We start from the raw sequence: 16,476 nt of genomic DNA, 5'->3' as shown, positions 1-16,476 counted from the left end.
CCTTCCTATCTACTGTAAACACAACCAAAATGTTTAATGAAGAAATTACAAGAGTCAAAGTTACATGAACTGTGCAGCTATTTATCCCTTTCAGGATACATCATCTGACCTAATACCCCACTACAATAGTGATTATCTTTGACTATCATTGACACTAAGTAAAAATGAATTGGGCATTTGCCAAATCAGTTTGTAAGGCTTTTCCTTGAATCATTTACTGGAAGCAAATTCTTGACAGATACAATGCAATCAGTGCTATGTTTGGTTATCGGAAAAGGTTGCATTCCCTCAAAAACACATTTTCAAAAGGTTATCTTACTTCCTTCCAGGGTCCACAGTTCAATATTGTGTCAACAGTGAGTCACTCGGCTCTCTTTATATTTAGAGGGGCAGACTGCTGCCTCAAGAAGGTTCACAGAGTTAACTAATGGTTGTGTTTCATTATTCTACTGAATCACCTTGCAATGCACAGCAAAAATGACACAAAAGCAATACTCAACAGCAACTTGTTTGAAGACCTAAAAGAGCTCTCAAGCTGAAGGGCTATGATATCCAATATAAAAGTTGCAATGACATTTCATAACATATTTTTAATCTAATTGTTCTTCAGGTGTTGGGCTGAGGCATTGTCAGAGTCGACGAGATGCTGGCGTGAGGGGTGACGCTGTGGTTTTATCATTTACATTTACATTTAAGTCATTTAGCAGACGCTCTTATCCAGAGCGACTTACAAATTATCTCCTCCCTGAGGACTAGGGAGCCAGGATGCAGGGGGCCATAGTGCGGGTGTTTGTGGGGGTGGCAGCGGCCATCTTGAACCACCCGCTGCTTTTCCACCAGGAGATGACCACTCTCCCAGAGCAGGATGATGTGCTGCTGGCCCACATGAGGAGAGGCTTGAGCTGGAGCAAGTGTGGCTGTAGGAGGAGCAGCAGGACCCTGGCTCGAAGGATGGCTACGACTGGCACTTCTGGAGCGCCATCTCACTGGTCATCTTCTCTATCGAGGTGTGTCGGCAGGATCTGGCAGGCATGGAAACCACTACGCTGATGATGAGGATGGGTTTGTTGAGGGTGGATCCATCAGTTCCAAGACCCTCATGCTCGATATGGGAGTCCTAATCAGCTTCTGTGAGAGATCAATCCACACCTCGGCCCATGAGAACTGGAGATTGCAGGAATTTGTTGAGGGCTTCACTGAAGACCTGCTGAAGTCCCGGAGAAGTTTGTGTGACAGGTAGGCTGACATGGAGGTGGGGTCTTTGGGCGTTGGGAGCATTTTTGAGTCGTGGAGGGTGAGCAAGCCCCTGATGTGCGTTCTCATTGTCCTTTTCACCCCCCCGGAGGTGTACTCCTTCCAGCTGTGGTGCAGCCCCACTAGTGATGTGCCCCTGGACATGCAGGGCTGTGGCAGGTCAAGGTGACATGGTAGAATGAGGACGGCTGTCTCTGTGGCTCTGCCAACCTGGGTGAAAACATGCTATGCTTGCTGCATGGCAAAAATGAAAAGCCCATAGCTGACCACAGCCCGTACGACCTTGTGTGCTCCAAGAACACGCCTTCTATGGCCAGGGACCAGGTCATGACATGGTTCCTGATCTCTTTGACAAAAGCCTGGGGACAGATTTTTCACAAGTACGAGTTTGAATCCACTTCAGATCAGATAAAATGTTATTGGTCACATACACATGGTTAGAAGATGTTATTGTGAGTGTAGCGAAATGCTTGTACTTCTAGTTCCGACAGTGCAGTAATATCTAAAAAGAAATCTAACAATTCCACAACAACTACCTAATACACACATATCTAAGGGATGGAATAAGAATATATACATATAAATATATGGATGAGCGATGACCGAACGGCATAGGCAAGATGCAATAGATATGGTATGGTATGCAATAGGTATGAAAATACAGTATATACATATGGGATGAGTAATGCAAGATATGTAAACATTATTAAAGTTGCATTATTAAAGTGACTAGAGATCAACTTATTAAAGTGGCCAATGATTTTAAGTCTGTATGTAGGCAGCAGCCTCTCTGAGGTAGTGAAGGCTGTTTAACAATCTGATGACCTTGAGATAGAAGCTGTTTTTCAGTCTCTGACCAAACAGGTCAGGGACAATGTTGTGGAAAAGTACAGATCAGGGTTTGGTTATAAAAAAATATTAGAAACTTTGAACATCCCACGGAGCACCATTAAATCCATTATTAAAAAAATGAAAGAATATGGCACCACAACAAACCTGCTAAGAGACTCACGGACCAGGCAAGGAGGGCATTAATCAGAGAGACAACAAAGACCCCAAAGATAACCCTGAAGAAGCTGCAAAGCTCCACAGCAGAGATTGGAATATCTGTCCATTGGACCACTTTAAGCTGTACACTCCACAGAGCTGGGCTTTACATAAGAGTGTCCAGAAAAAAGCCATTGCTTAAAGAAAAAAATAAGCAAACACATTTGGTGTTAGCCAAAAGGCATGTGGGAGAATCCCCAAACATATGGAAGAAGGTTCTCTGGTCAGATGAGAATAAAATAGAGCTTTTTGGCCATCAAGGAAAACGCTATGTCTGGTGCAAACCCAACCCCTCTCATCACCCCGGGAACACCATCCCCAGTGAAGCAAGGTGGTGGCAGCATCATGCTGCGGGGATGTTTTTCATCGGCAGGGACTGGGAAACTGGTCAGAATTGAAGGAATGATGGATGGCGCTAAATACAGGGAAATTCTGGAGGGAAACCTGTTTCAGTCTTCAGAGATTTGAGACTGGGACAGAGGTTCACCTTCTAGCAGGACAATAACCCTAAGCATACTGCTAAAGCAACACTCGAGTGGTTTAAATGTCTTGGAATGGCCTAGTCAAAGCCCAGACCTCAATCCAATTGAGAATCTGTGGTATGACTTAAAGATTGCTGTACACCAGTGGAAGCTATCCAACTTGAAGGAGCTGGAGCAGTTTTGCCTTGAAGAATGGGCAAACATCCCAGTTGTTTGATGTGCCAAGCTTATAGAGACATACCCCAAGAGACTTGCAGCTGTCATTGCTGCAAAAGGTGGCTCTACAACGTATTTACTTTGGGGGGGGGGTGAATAGTTCAGTTTTTTTGTCTTATTTCTTGTTTGTTTCAAATAAAACAATATTTTGCATCTTGAAAGTGGTAGGCATGTTGTATAAATCAAATGATACAACCCCCCAAAAAATATATTTTAATTCCAGGTTGTAAGGCAACAAAATAGGAAAAATGCCAATGGGGGTGAATACTTTCTCAAGCCACTATACATAGGAGATGAGCAAAGCAAGATTTGTAAACATGATTAAGTGACTAAGATACCATAGAATAGTATAGAATACAGTATATACATATGAGATGAGTAATGCTCGATATCTAAACATTATTAAAATTACTAGTGTTCCATTCCTTAAAGTGAGTGATTTCTAGTCTTTGCCTATAGGCAGCAGCCTCTAATGTGCTTGTGATGGCTGTTTAACAGCCTGATGGCCTTGAGATAGAAGCAGTTTTTCAGTCTCGGTCCCAGCTTTGATGCGCCTTGTCGTGGTAATTTCCTGTATTACTAAATGAGGAGTTATAAACCACCCACAAGTCAGAGTTATACTTAAACTTTGTCTTTAACTATTTTAAGCTTTTGCAATAGCATTTGACTTTCAACATTTCAGTATCTCTAATGAAAAGTTGAGAGTGGTCAACATAATGGCAACTGAGATCTTTTATAGCAAAGATCCACCCCCTAGTCGACATGACAAACCACAGATAATCGGAACTGTTCACAAAGAAATACTTTTACTTGAGAGAGGAGTATCCCATAGCCAGATAGCATTCACAATAAATTATTGTTCAGTTTGGTCTCTAAGACGAGGTTCTAATCTCGTTCTTGGTACATCATAGTACCAAAACATTACCTCACTATCTGGAATGCTCTTTAGGCTTTATTGGCCAGACATCGTAAATCTCCTCTGTCAGTGCTATCTCATAGAGGCCCATCCTCAGTGGAACACTGAACACACAATAGTCGACAGATTCTATTCTGTCGAATAAAACAACCATTCTAATGCAATACAAAGATTATATAATCTTTCAAGCACTATAACATAATCTCGCAATTTTCCATGATAGCCTGTACTGACCTCACCTTCTGGATGATAGCGGGGTGAACAGGCAGTGGCTCGGGTGGTTGATGATCTTTTTGGCCTTCCTGTGACATCAGTGCTGTAAGTGTCCTGGAGGGCGGGTAGTTTGCCCCTGATAATACGTTGGGCAGACCGCACCACCCTCTGGAGAGCGTTGCGGTTGCGGGCAGTTACGTTGTACACAGCAGCTGTTAAATTGTAAGGTTGAGGTAAACGTAACTGAAGGAAACAAATCCCCTCTGTTTAGTCTTTGGCAAATTGAAATTCATGGTTTGAAATGGATGAGTGGAATACACATTAAAATATAATTTGTATACAACAATATGTAATGTTTAAATTAAGTTGTATAGGTACTTATCATTTTATTTTTATCTTTTAGTCCTCATCTTCCAAGAGTCCTTAAACATTAAAATACGAACATATTGTAACTTGCCTATTTTAACACAGTGTACTTTTAGAATCGCTGCATGTTGCATTTGCAGTGTTTATTCATAAATCTTGAAGGCATTCTTGGCAATTTGTATGATTGGCTTAATTACTTGCGTTGAGATTTAGCTACTTGACAGGCAAGACAGTGGCAATCGTAATTCCACAAAGCAATTATGTTATTCCACGGTAGTACTCCACCCTCTATTCACAGACCTGTCCAAGTACAGTATAGGTTTATGCCAGGACTAGTGGTGAAAAGAAAATAATGGAGATGACTATCAAAAAAACAATTTAACTTCCAGATTTCAGGACACCAACATAAAAATATCAGACTCTAGTTGTGCAGTCTTTATTACATAAAGATATTCATATAGTTTACATGTAAAAAAAAAAATATGCTGTGTGTGGACAATGCATAATCGAAATCAACCATAAGTCATTATTCAAATAGTTCCATCAACATTTGTTATGATCTACCACTTGTTCCAAACTACATAATCATTCTACATTGTATTGTGTCCATTCAAAACATTGGTAATCAGACAATACATGTTCCATATGAAAAATAAACAGAAAATATATTTGACTTTGTAGACAGAAATAACCTTTCAGAAAAGTTTTCTATGAGATGCACAACTGTATTGACATGTACATCTAATTCCCTAATTACCTGAGCAGGAATAAACATTTAGAGTAATTTAAAAATCCGGTAACTGGACGGCCAAGGGTTAAGTGCCACATATCTACAGGCCATAGTCATAATTGGGTTTCCCGTCTGCGTAGGTCTTGTAAAATGCCTTGTAGGTCTCAGTGGGGAACATGGTGGCTTTGACAGTTTGATCCTCGGACATATGCTCTGTCCACTTCTTCAGCTCAGGGGTACCATCCAGACAGCTGGAAATTAGAGAGGAGACATTTATTTGCATTTTGGAAATGGGGCTAATGAGTCCGTGTCACTCAAAGTGCACTTTGGTTGGGAACCAAACTAAATCTCACAAGCAAGAGGAGGACTAATCGATCTCATAAACCCTATTAGAGAGATGCAATAATGCGGAGGACTTTGTTGACAGCTATTCTTAGACTAGGGCCAGCAGTCAGTCACAAAGCATCTCAGAGTAAGAGTGCTGATCTTGGATCAATTTAGGATTTTTTAAATCATAATGAATAAAATCATGTGGACAGGGAGGACATGGTCCTAGATTAGCACTCTTTGGGAATATGTGCCTAGGTCTCAAGAGTGTTCCACAACTCCCACATAGCTATGGATTTCAAGGGTTGAGATGCCTTAAATTGAAAGAAAAAAATTATATTTAATTTAGAATGGATACATACTGCTTCAACTCAAAGATCTCCAGCCTCTCAAACCATGGCCACATCATGTAATCGATCATTGTGATTGCATTTCCACCAAAGAACTTGGACTTCTTATTGACAAGATCCTGAAAACAAAAGTTCAGTATTTTAGAGATACATGAATAATGCCATTTTATTGTAAACTATTAAGATAATAAATTGACTTAAATTGATAATAAACTTTCAAAACATTTCAATCTGGATGTAATCAAGGTAAATCCCTAAAACAGTAGTAATATATTGTTAATGTTTATATCTAGCAGGGTTTCTGCTAGCCGGTAGTAGCCGGCTTTTGGCAGTAAAAAAGAAGAAAAAGCCTATAAATAAAATTACCACCAGATAACCGGGAGAAGAAAATGCATTGATGGAAATGCATTTTCCCAGTCATGGTTTCATTTGCATAATTTAGTAGAATTAAATTGTTGTGTGTGTGTCTATATTCTTTATGTATCTTATTTATCACACGCACACAGCATACAGACAGATGCTGAGTGGAAAATCTGTCAGAGAGCTTTTATATTGGCCAAAGACGGCATGCAGGGTAGCCTAGTGTTTAGAGCGTTGGACTAGTAACCGGAAGGTTGCAAGTTCAAACCCCCGAGCTGACAAGGTACAAATCTGTCGTTCTGCCCCTGAACAGGCAGTTAACCCACTGTTCCTAGGCCGTCATTGAAAATAAGTCAGTTCTTAACTGACTTGCCTAGTTAAATAAATGTATAAAAAAAATTAAAATAAGACCAATCAATCATTGTGCAACAATTCTAAACGCAATCATATTTTACAAATATTTTTGGCCATGATTAAAAAGAGCTGCTTTTTATTTCTCAACTGGTAATTGAAGCGTGCTTCCAATTCACCATTCAAATGCTTAGGCAACAGTAGGCAGGCTTAAATTCATCTCACACACACACACACACACACACACCACCACTTCGCAATGAGCTGGAGGCAGTGGGCATTTTTAAAACATGTAGCTACATCATTGTTTGAGACCTGAACATGTTACTACATATTAGGGCTGACCCCAATTAGTCGACTGGTCGTTAGGCTGTTGGGTCAACCAAGATTGTGTTAGTCGAGCAGTAACAAATATATATATATATATTTCAGTGAACTAATTCATTGCGGAGGCCTAGACTAAAAGCAAACTTAAGCTTGATCCGAAAATGTGGTTTGAGGCACCATATGGAGGGTGTGATGCAATTACGGAGCCCCCAGAGGCATGCAGAGGCCAAATTGAGCTTTGTAGCGCATCGCCATGTGCATCTCAAATTGTGTAGAATGTGGAGGGCTCTGTATAGCTCTGCATTGACATGATTGTGTTTACACAGGATGTACCGCCCAAACTCACTTCCTTGACAACAGCTCTATACTGCTCCATGAAGCGCAATAAGTATGAATGCCCTGACTTCTACTGAGGGCCATATCACCGTAAATGCTGCATGGCCAATGTAGATGTCAAATTCATAACTTCATTGTGTGAATTGTTTGTGTTTGATTGTTAGTTTATATCAATTCACCATTACATTTACAGTTAATTCATATAATTTGTCATCTGCAATGTTTGTTGCTTTGGTTATGGTAATTATTTTAATGCATTCAATATTATTATTACAGTCTTCCCATTCTCATGGTCTGAGTGAACACATAGGTTGTGCACTCTGCAAACTATCCTACACTTGTGAGAAACAAGTTTGTTTATTTCATTCCATTTACGAGTTGTCAAATTTAGTCATTGTCTTTTGTTTGGAGCGCTCCTGTCAATGTTGAGTAAGGACGTGCACACATCTCTCCCTTTCGATAACCCCTCAGCATGAAAGCAAAAAAATGGCATTCTCTGATCCAGTGGAAATGTCATAAAATAGGCAGAGCTGATTACTTCTTATCAGTGCTGGACTTGGACTGAAATAGGAACCTGTAATCATTTTAGGTGCTGGTACTGTTTATATTTAGGTGCAGGAGTTCCACAATACTTTTAAGCTAATATTCTATAAGAGGAACAGGAGCTCAAGCAGTAGAAAACTTGAGTTGCCGGTATTAAGCTCCAGTGAGCTCCTGCCCAAGTCAAGCACTGCTTCCTATCCCTTGTGCAAATTGCCTACAACTGTGTCTGTCTCAAGCTCACTGGCAGGGAAACTCGAGGGACCAGAATATTTTATATAATGTTGCTAGCGCAAGTGTCAGGGCTAGACCAAACTTAAGTCGATAATACAATGTTTCAAGTTCGTTGCTGACAGGCCATGTGTAGCCAATGTGATTTATAGGACATTTATTTTTAAATCAGGATATTTTCTACCTGCAGGCTGAAATATTATTTGATGGCTTTATGCAGGCTATTTCTACATGGTTGGCAATGGCAATAAAGTTACCAACCTAAAAAGTATCACTTTCGTTTAAATTTGAATAGGATTTTGACTAACCAGATGACAATGATTGAGATATGAAGACGTTATTATAAATTAAAAATGTTTCTCACAAAAATTTACCATATTAAAACCATAACTGACACGCAGAGCAGTAGAAATGGTAAGAAATTGGCATTCAACATGAGAAAGGTTGCCGACTCCATGTAGCCTATTACCGGCAACTTCAGGAGAGTAATGGCAGAATCTGCGAAAACCAGGAGGAGGAAAAGTTGTTCAGGTTAAGTTTTTTCCCCCCTTGTGGTTATCTACATCTCTGGTGCCCTCGTGAGGCCTTTGCTTTATTTTATCAAACCATAAGCTTTAAGCCTCAGACAAGCCCAATGCTTATAGTTGACTATTAACTATTGACTATTAAAAAACACAGGGTGTCTCTCTATATGGGAAAAAATACATGTTTAAAAATGTCAACCAATTGACTGGTCAAAATAAAAAAAACGTAAGACTTGTCGGTAAACCAATATTATTATTATTTTTTTGTCGGAACAGCACTACTACATATTATGAGGCACGTTTTACCTTGCTTCAAAGTAGCCTACGCCAAATCTGACCATATGCGTGGAGGCAATTATTTTACAAAGACAAGTAGCCTCTTTCTCTCATATTCTATTGGTTTTCAATTTTCTTTCACTGTCCGGTAGCCAAATGCACATTCAAATCAAATGTTTTGTCACATGCGCCAAATAAAAGGAGTGAAATGCTTAATTACAAGCCCTCAACCAACAATGCAGTTCAAGAAAGAGTTAAAAATATTTACTATATAAATCAAATTAACAAGAAAATTCCATAATAACGAGGCTAAATACAGGGGCTACTGGTCAATGTGAGTCAATGTGCAGGGGTACAGGTTAGTGTAGGTAATTTGTAAAGTGACTGCATAGTATAATAAACAGCGAGTAGCAGCAGTGTAAGGGGGGGGGGGGTGAATGTAAATAGTCTGGGTAGCCATTTCATTAATTATTCAGCATTCTTATGGCTTGGGGATAGAACCTGTTAAGGAGCCTTTGGGTCCTAGACTTGGCGCTCCGGTACCGCTTGCCGTACCATAGCAGACATAACAGTCTATGACTTGGGTGACTGGAGTCTGACACATTTTTGGGCCTTGCCCTGACACCGCCTAGTATATAGGTACTGGATGTCAGGAAGCTTGGACCAAGTGATGTACTGGGCTGTACACATTACCCTCTGTAGCGCCTTAGGGTTAGATGCCGAGCAGTTGCCATACCAGGCGGTGGTGCACCCAATCATGATGCTCTCAATAGTTCAACTGTATAACTTTGAGGTTCTGAGGACCCATGCCAAATCTTTGGTGTTGTCATGCCCTCTACACAACAGTCTTGGTGTGTTTCGACCATTATAGTTTGTTGGTGATGTGGACACCACAGACTTAAACTCTCGACTCGCTCCCCTACAGCCCATCAATGTTAATGGGGGCCTGTTCAGTCCTCCTTTTCCTATAGTCCACAAACAGTTTGCTGAAGACAAGCAGACTAAGGACATGGATTACTGGAACCATGTCCTGTGGTCTAATGAGACCAAGAAACTTATTTGGTTCAGATGGTGTCAAGCGTGTGTGGCGGAAACCAGGTGAGAGTACAAAGAAAAGGGTGGGAGTGTCATGGTCTGGGGCTGCATGAGTGCTGCCGGCACTGGGGAGCTACAGTTCATTGAGGGAACCATGAATGTCAACATGTACTGTGACATACTGAAGCAGAGCATGATCCCCTCCCTTCAGAGACTGGGCCACAGGGCAGTATTCCAACAGTATTCCAACGACCCCAAACACACCTACAAGACGACCATTGCCTTGCTAAAGAAGCTGAGGTTAAAGGTGATTGACTGGCCAAGCATGTCTCCAGACCTAAACCCTATTTGAGCATCTGTGGGGCATCCTCAAACAGAAGGTGGAGTAGTGCAAGGTCTCTAACATCCACCAGCTCCGTGATGTTGTCATGGAGGAGATGGAGGAGTGGAAGAGTACTCCAGTGGCAACCTGTGAAGCTCTGGTGAACTCCATGCCCAAGAGGGTTAAGGCAGTGTTGGAAAATGATGGTGGCCACACAATTTGGACATTTTCACTTAGGGGTGTACTCACTTTCGTTGCCATCGGTTTAGACAATGGCTGTGTATTGAGTTATTTTGAGGGGACAGCAAATTTACACTGTTATACAAGCTGTACACTCACTACTTTACATTGTAGCAAAGTGTCATTTCTTTAGTGTTGTCACAAAGATGTACTAAAATATTTACAAAAATGTGAGGGGTGTACTCGTGATATACTGTATATATTTTTTTTCATCTAGCCTAGGCCTACTGGTTGTGTGAATTTGTGATCTGTTCCAGAGTCAGTTTGGGCTATTTCTTTCTTGACAAGCTGACCAACAGAATAGGTAACATTTTCTACTATCAGGGATAGTAGATTGACCTAGGCGGTGTGTCCATAAGGCTAGGGGAAGCTAAGCTTTCCCTAAGTAAATTGAATTAAGATTGCCAAAATTATATAACATAATTAGCATACTCCAAACTACACAGAAATAAATACAAATCATTCAAAATAGGCTACTAAAGCGTGATTTGGCCACAGAGGATCATTAGCTTCTCCTAGCCTAGTTGTGGATTGTTTTAAAATCGTATTGACTACAGTCGGAAGGAAAGGCAGGTCGCAAATTAGACAGTGTGCACACAGTGAATACCAAATAATTGTTGAGTTGCGACTGTTAGTGAAAAATAGGAGGCCCAAATAGGCATATCGCAACATTTCAAAATTCAATCGCGGGAAAACACTGCTGTAAAGAGAAGACAATGAAAAAAAACTTCATTTTAATTATAAAGTCTCAACCCAATTGAGCGAACAACAGTAGACCTATAGCAGTGGTGTCAAACTCATTCCATGGAGGGCTTAGTGTCTGATGGTTTTGAGTCTTTCCTTTCAATTAAGACCTAGACAACCAGGTGAGGGGATTTCCTTACGAATTCTTGACCTTAATTCCTCAATCAAGAAGGGAGGAGAGAACCCGCAGACACTCGGCCGTTGGTGGAATGCGTTTGACACATGGCCTATCTTATTGGCACCAGGGGAGAGCGTCAAGCCATATCCCCAGTGAATGTGCACATTCACTCCCATTGTTGGGTCAGTGCCACTTAAGAAAAGTTTGTTTTTGGACAACAATTCCTTCCTCCAGTTTGTCAGTGTCAGCAGAGTAAGCTACCCTGCAATTTGTTGTATTAAAAAATATTCTGCTAATGTCTCCAGTCATATGAAGTGTAGTAGAATGGCATGAAATGAGTTTTCCCCGTGCAATGAAAACGTATCTGATATAGCCTATAGCCCAGGCCTCTTCTAATCACATTAGGCTATTTTACATAAGTCTGCAACTACAACGATGAATGGAATTTTTACAGTGAAAATTTGCTTCCCCAAACATGGAACTCACACGCTGCCTATGTATAGGTTAGTTATTTGGGGTTCATTACTCATCTTGAGGACAAGGAGGAAAAGTAAATGTGGACAGTTATTCTAATGCCTTCAAAGAGTGCGGTAAGGACACACATCACGTTTCAAATGTCCAGTAAATTAAAATGCTGCCAATCAAATGACCAGTGCAACATTATCATAACGGAAACCCTGGTCTGTAGTGACTTACGTCATTCAATTTCACAAATTTCTCTTTCAGCTCCCCTTCCAGCACTGAAATGTCTTCTCCATTTTTTTTCCCCATTGGTATCTTGTAGAAATATGGTGTTACCTGGAAAATATATATTTAGAATAAGGGTAAATGTATTTGCAATCCAAACTGTAGTGTTGGTAAAGTATCTGGGTCTATATACAAGTTCAAAAGCAAAAGACAAAGCACAAAAATATAAGCTATTATTATGTATTGAAGTGACGGAGACATACAGTGCATTCGTAAAGTATTCAGACCCTCGACCTTTTCCACATTTTGTTACGTTACAGCGTCATTCTAAAATGTATCAAAATAAATCCACAATCTACACACACACACACAATACCCCATAATAACAAAGCGAAAACAGGTTTTTAGAAAATTGTTTCTACAACTTGGAGTCCACCTGTGGTAAATTCAATTGATTGGATATGATTTGGAAAGGCACACCTGTCTGTATAAGGTCACACATTCAACAGCGCATGTCAGAGCAAAAACCAAGCCATGAGGTCAGAGGAATTTTACGTAGAGCTCATGAGAAACAAGATTCTCTGGTTTGATGAAACCAAGATTAAACTCATTAGCCTGAATGCCAAGTGACACGTGTGGAAGAAACCTGGCACCATCACTTCAGTGAAGCATGGTGGCAGCATTATGCTGCAGGGATTTTTTTTCAGCGGCAGGGACTGGGAGACTAGTCAGGATCGAGGGAAAGATGAACAGAGCAAAGTACAGAGATCCTTGATGAAAACCTGCTCCAGAGTGCTCTGGACCTCAGACTGGGGCAAACGTTCACCTTCCAACAGGACAACGGCCCTATGCACACAGCCAAGACAATGTAGGAGTGGCTTTGGGACAAGCCTCTGAACGTCCTTGAGCGGCCCAGCAAGAGCCCGGACTTGAACCCGATCGATCATCTCTGGAGAGATCTAAAAATAGCTGTGCAGTGATGCTCCCCATCCAACCTGACAGAGCTTGAGAGGATCTGCAGAGGAGAATGGGAGAAACATCCCAAGTACAGGTGTGCCAAGCTTGTAGCATCAAGACTCAAGGCAGTAATCACTGCCAAAGGTTCATCAACAAAGTACTGAGTAAAGGGTCTGAATATTTATATAAATGTGATATCAGTTTAATACATTTGCAAAATTTTCCAAAAACCTGTTTTTGCTTTATCATTATGGGGTATTGTGTGTAGATTGATGAGGGAAAAAAAGTGTGCTGAAATTTTACAATAAGGCTGTAATGTAACAAAATGTGGAAAAAGTAAAGGGAATACTTTCATGGTTTCCTTTACAGAGTGTAAAATATTATTGTATTGAGAGCTAAGCATACCTTGGAGAAATTCTCCAGCATCATTTTCTGTTGGGCCTTCTGAAAAGGATCAGCTGGGAGCAGCTTTTTGTCTGTGTAAACCTCATCCAGGTAGTCACAGGTGATTGGTGACTCGTAGATCACCTGACCACTCGAAGTCTCCAATGTTGGAACCAGGCCAAGAGGGTTCTTCTTAAGGAACCACTCAGGTTTGTCTTTCAAATTAATGTTGACAGTGTCATGCCTAAGGCAAAATTAAAAGTTACTTGATTATTATTAATATAATCTTAGTGAAATTTATGGAGGCTATTGTGTAAAATGACAGTAACTCCTTAAAATTCTGTTGGTACTGGTAGCAACTTACTTGATCCCCTTGGCATGAAGCACTAGTCTGGTTCTGTGGGCAAAGGGGCAGAACCTCATACTGTAGAGCCTGATTTGACCTTTGGCAACCAGGCCAGGAGCAGAGCTTCCTGTTTAATAAAGGGAAATAATGTCCACTCATTAAGCCCAATACATATCTAAGATTTGGTTTATTGCAGATCCCTTGCTATTCAGCATATAGGCCTAGCCATGGGATGTGTGTTCTACTCTTTCCCACTTGATCCTGGCTGTCATCATCAGATATGGTCATGTATTTACATGATCTTGTGAATAGAATGTTTAAAGCCCTTGCAGTGATACTGTGAACCAAGAGCCCTATAATCCAGTGAGAGTAATTTTGTATAACTAAGAGTACCTGTCAACAGGAAGCACATCGCGATCATGGTGACTTTGCAAAATGCCAGGCCAAATCAGGTCATACGTCAAGATATCGTGTAAAGTAAACAGCCCCTCCTTAACCAGAAGTAGATGGCCTATTACAATTGTTCCCATAGAAAAACGTTCAGTTGTCATGACTGTGCAAAATATCATTGAACCAAGCTTCCATTCCCCCTGAAATATGAAATCGTCAACTCTGTCCCCTTGAGATGGGACAAAGTTGAACATGTGCTCTTTATGACAGAATATACTATTTTAATAAATAGTCATTTTTGACAAAAGTAAGGCATTCTATTCGTAGAATGACCAATATAATGAGTCAACGACAAGGGTAGAAAACACAGCTAACGTTATCTCCAACGAATAGCCTAGCCATGACAACACATGCCAAATATATTTTAGAAAGTCTTTCTTACCTTTCGCAAAACATTTTTCAGAGGCCATGGTAGATGAGCAATTATTTAGTCTCTACATGAAACAAAGGGACAAATTCATGCATACTTCTTGAATACAAACATAAAATGCAAAGACTCTTTGTTCACATGTTTTGTACAATTTAATACTTACCAAGATATTTTCTTCAGTAACGTTCTATTCTGGTATTATTTTGTTAGGTTTTCGAGGTCTGTGTTGATTTGACAAGTCGAGTAACTTACTTCCCTGTGCGTGTCGAATTTAGAACTCGTTTCTTATTCTTCTGCTTTTGCTTTTTCTTATTCTGTGTATTTTATATGGCGGTTGGCAACCAATTTTAAGGTGCATTACCGCCACCAACTGGACTGGAGTGTGGACCAGAGACAGGGAAGGTCTAAATCCTACCCAATATTCTCATCTCCCAAAGCAAACAAATACATAAATACTGTACACCCCCTGAAGATTTCCCCAGCAGTTCACTTAATATTAGCTCTTCAACCCCATTACTCAATTCTAATAACAATTTCTCCCTTTCCCTCCCATATTGCTTGCACTGAAAAATAATGTGTTCCACTGTCTCCCTCTCCCCCTGACAATGATCACACCTCCCAGTCAGATGTTTTTCCACCAATTTCAATTTGCTATTGCGACTTGTGTCCCAGTCTCAGCCTTGTGACTTCCCTGCCACCACGTTTTCCTGGATCTTATACAGGGGTCTTCAATTTCCCTCCCTTTTCCACAACTCTTGCCATTTGTTTTTAACCACTTAAAAAAAAAACTTTTAATCAACTCCCTGGCTTCTGCTTTACTGATGGACAATTCCATCGCAGCATTAGGATGTTTAAGAGCCTGCTTGGCGATAACATCCACCTCCTCATTCCCCTCTACTTGTTAGGATGAGCAGCACAGGGGAACCCAAGAGCAGACTCAGACCAGGAAACAGGGATGAATGAACCAAGATATTTATTTTAACACAGGGAGAGATGAAGTGCAGATCCAGGGAAGCTCAGATGAGTTGTAGGAAACCAGATGTGGAGGCTGAGGTTGGAGTGAGTTGGGTTGGGACAGGGTAAACAGGTCTGGCGGGGAATCCAAGGAAGTGATGGTGAGTAACAGCATCAGGCAAGGAAACAGGCACAGCAGGATCTTAAATAATAACAAATAGCTAGCCGCATGACTGACTGAACAGCAATTACAATCAGCCACAGGGGAAGTGGCAGGACTTAGTATTTGTAGAGGTCTTGATTATGGAACGGGTTGCAGCTGGTGAGGATCTGCTCTGGCTCCAGCACACCTGTCTCCAGCCACACAATCACACACAAACAGAAAGGGGGGGGGGTGTACTAGAGGAGTGGCTGCAGGTCAAAGAGACACCGGATGACCACTAGGGGGTGTGGCAGGAGCAGATGTGACACTACTCCCACATGAGCTGGTACCCAGGGCACCATCACAAATACCCCCTTCTGTCTCACCCTGTACAAGCACTGCGATACCTCTTACAATACATCCTTAAGCTCATCACTGCTGCACCGGAGTCAGAGCAGATGACTACCCTGTCTGGTCTCAGCTCCAATTTAGAAATCAACCAATGGTTTCAGCGCATGTAAGGGGTAGGTGTAGAAAGGAAGTTGTAGTAGCTAGTTGTTAGGGCAGGGTTTCTCAACAACTAGAAAAACATTAACGTTACAGCTGTTATGAATTTGGCTGCCAGCTACAGTAACTACAAGCTACACTCTTAGATTATTATTTTTTTTAAACAAGGGGTTGTTAGGCTGTCCCTATAGGAGAACCCATTTTAGTTTTATGTAGGAGGTTCAAGGTTCAAGGTAGAACCCTTTCGGGTTCCATGTAGTCCTTCCGGCCGACACATGGCGTTATTATTCATTTTACGTTGTTTGTCATAACGCCATCTGGCAGCTGGTTGGGCTAAGTTCCATTTAGAATCATCTGTGGAAAGGGTTCTACAT

At 41.0% G+C, this 16,476-nt stretch overlaps 1 protein-coding gene and 1 pseudogene across 1 annotated transcript; one reads left to right on the top strand and one right to left on the bottom strand.

Moving 5' to 3' along the window:
• Positions 1-419: 419 nt before the first annotated feature.
• LOC115113220 (inositol 1,4,5-trisphosphate receptor-interacting protein-like) lies at positions 420-3,200 on the top strand (annotated as a pseudogene).
• A 1,714-nt stretch (positions 3,201-4,914) lies between these two features.
• LOC115113219 (glutathione S-transferase omega-1) lies at positions 4,915-14,804 on the bottom strand. Its single transcript, XM_029640613.2, has 7 exons — positions 14,663-14,804; positions 14,512-14,563; positions 13,698-13,806; positions 13,355-13,577; positions 12,002-12,103; positions 5,914-6,020; positions 4,915-5,475 (listed from the first exon to the last, which is right to left on the bottom strand). The coding sequence occupies exons 2-7, from the start codon at positions 14,537-14,539 to the stop codon at positions 5,325-5,327; spliced, it is 720 nt and encodes a 239-aa protein (XP_029496473.1). The 5' UTR covers positions 14,540-14,563; positions 14,663-14,804; the 3' UTR covers positions 4,915-5,324.
• Between the last annotated feature and the right edge of the window lie 1,672 nt (positions 14,805-16,476).

The sequence above is a fragment of the Oncorhynchus nerka genome, linkage group LG28 (genome assembly GCF_034236695.1).
Source record: "Oncorhynchus nerka isolate Pitt River linkage group LG28, Oner_Uvic_2.0, whole genome shotgun sequence".
NCBI lineage: Eukaryota > Metazoa > Chordata > Actinopteri > Salmoniformes > Salmonidae > Oncorhynchus > Oncorhynchus nerka.
Note: the sequence above shows the minus strand (reverse complement) of the source record. Positions and strands in the feature narration are given on the sequence as shown.

Excerpts from the sequence above, each read along its gene's own strand:
- LOC115113219 (XM_029640613.2), bottom strand. The coding sequence starts at position 14,539 with ATGGCCTCTGAAAAATGTTTTGCGAAAG. Across the intron at positions 12,104-13,354 it reads TGCTGGAGAATTTCTCCAAG|GTAACACCATATTTCTACAA; the intron begins GTATGCTTAGCT and ends TATATTTTCCAG. Across the intron at positions 6,021-12,001 it reads AATTTGTGAAATTGAATGAC|GATCTTGTCAATAAGAAGTC; the intron begins GTAAGTCACTAC and ends TTTTGTTTTCAG.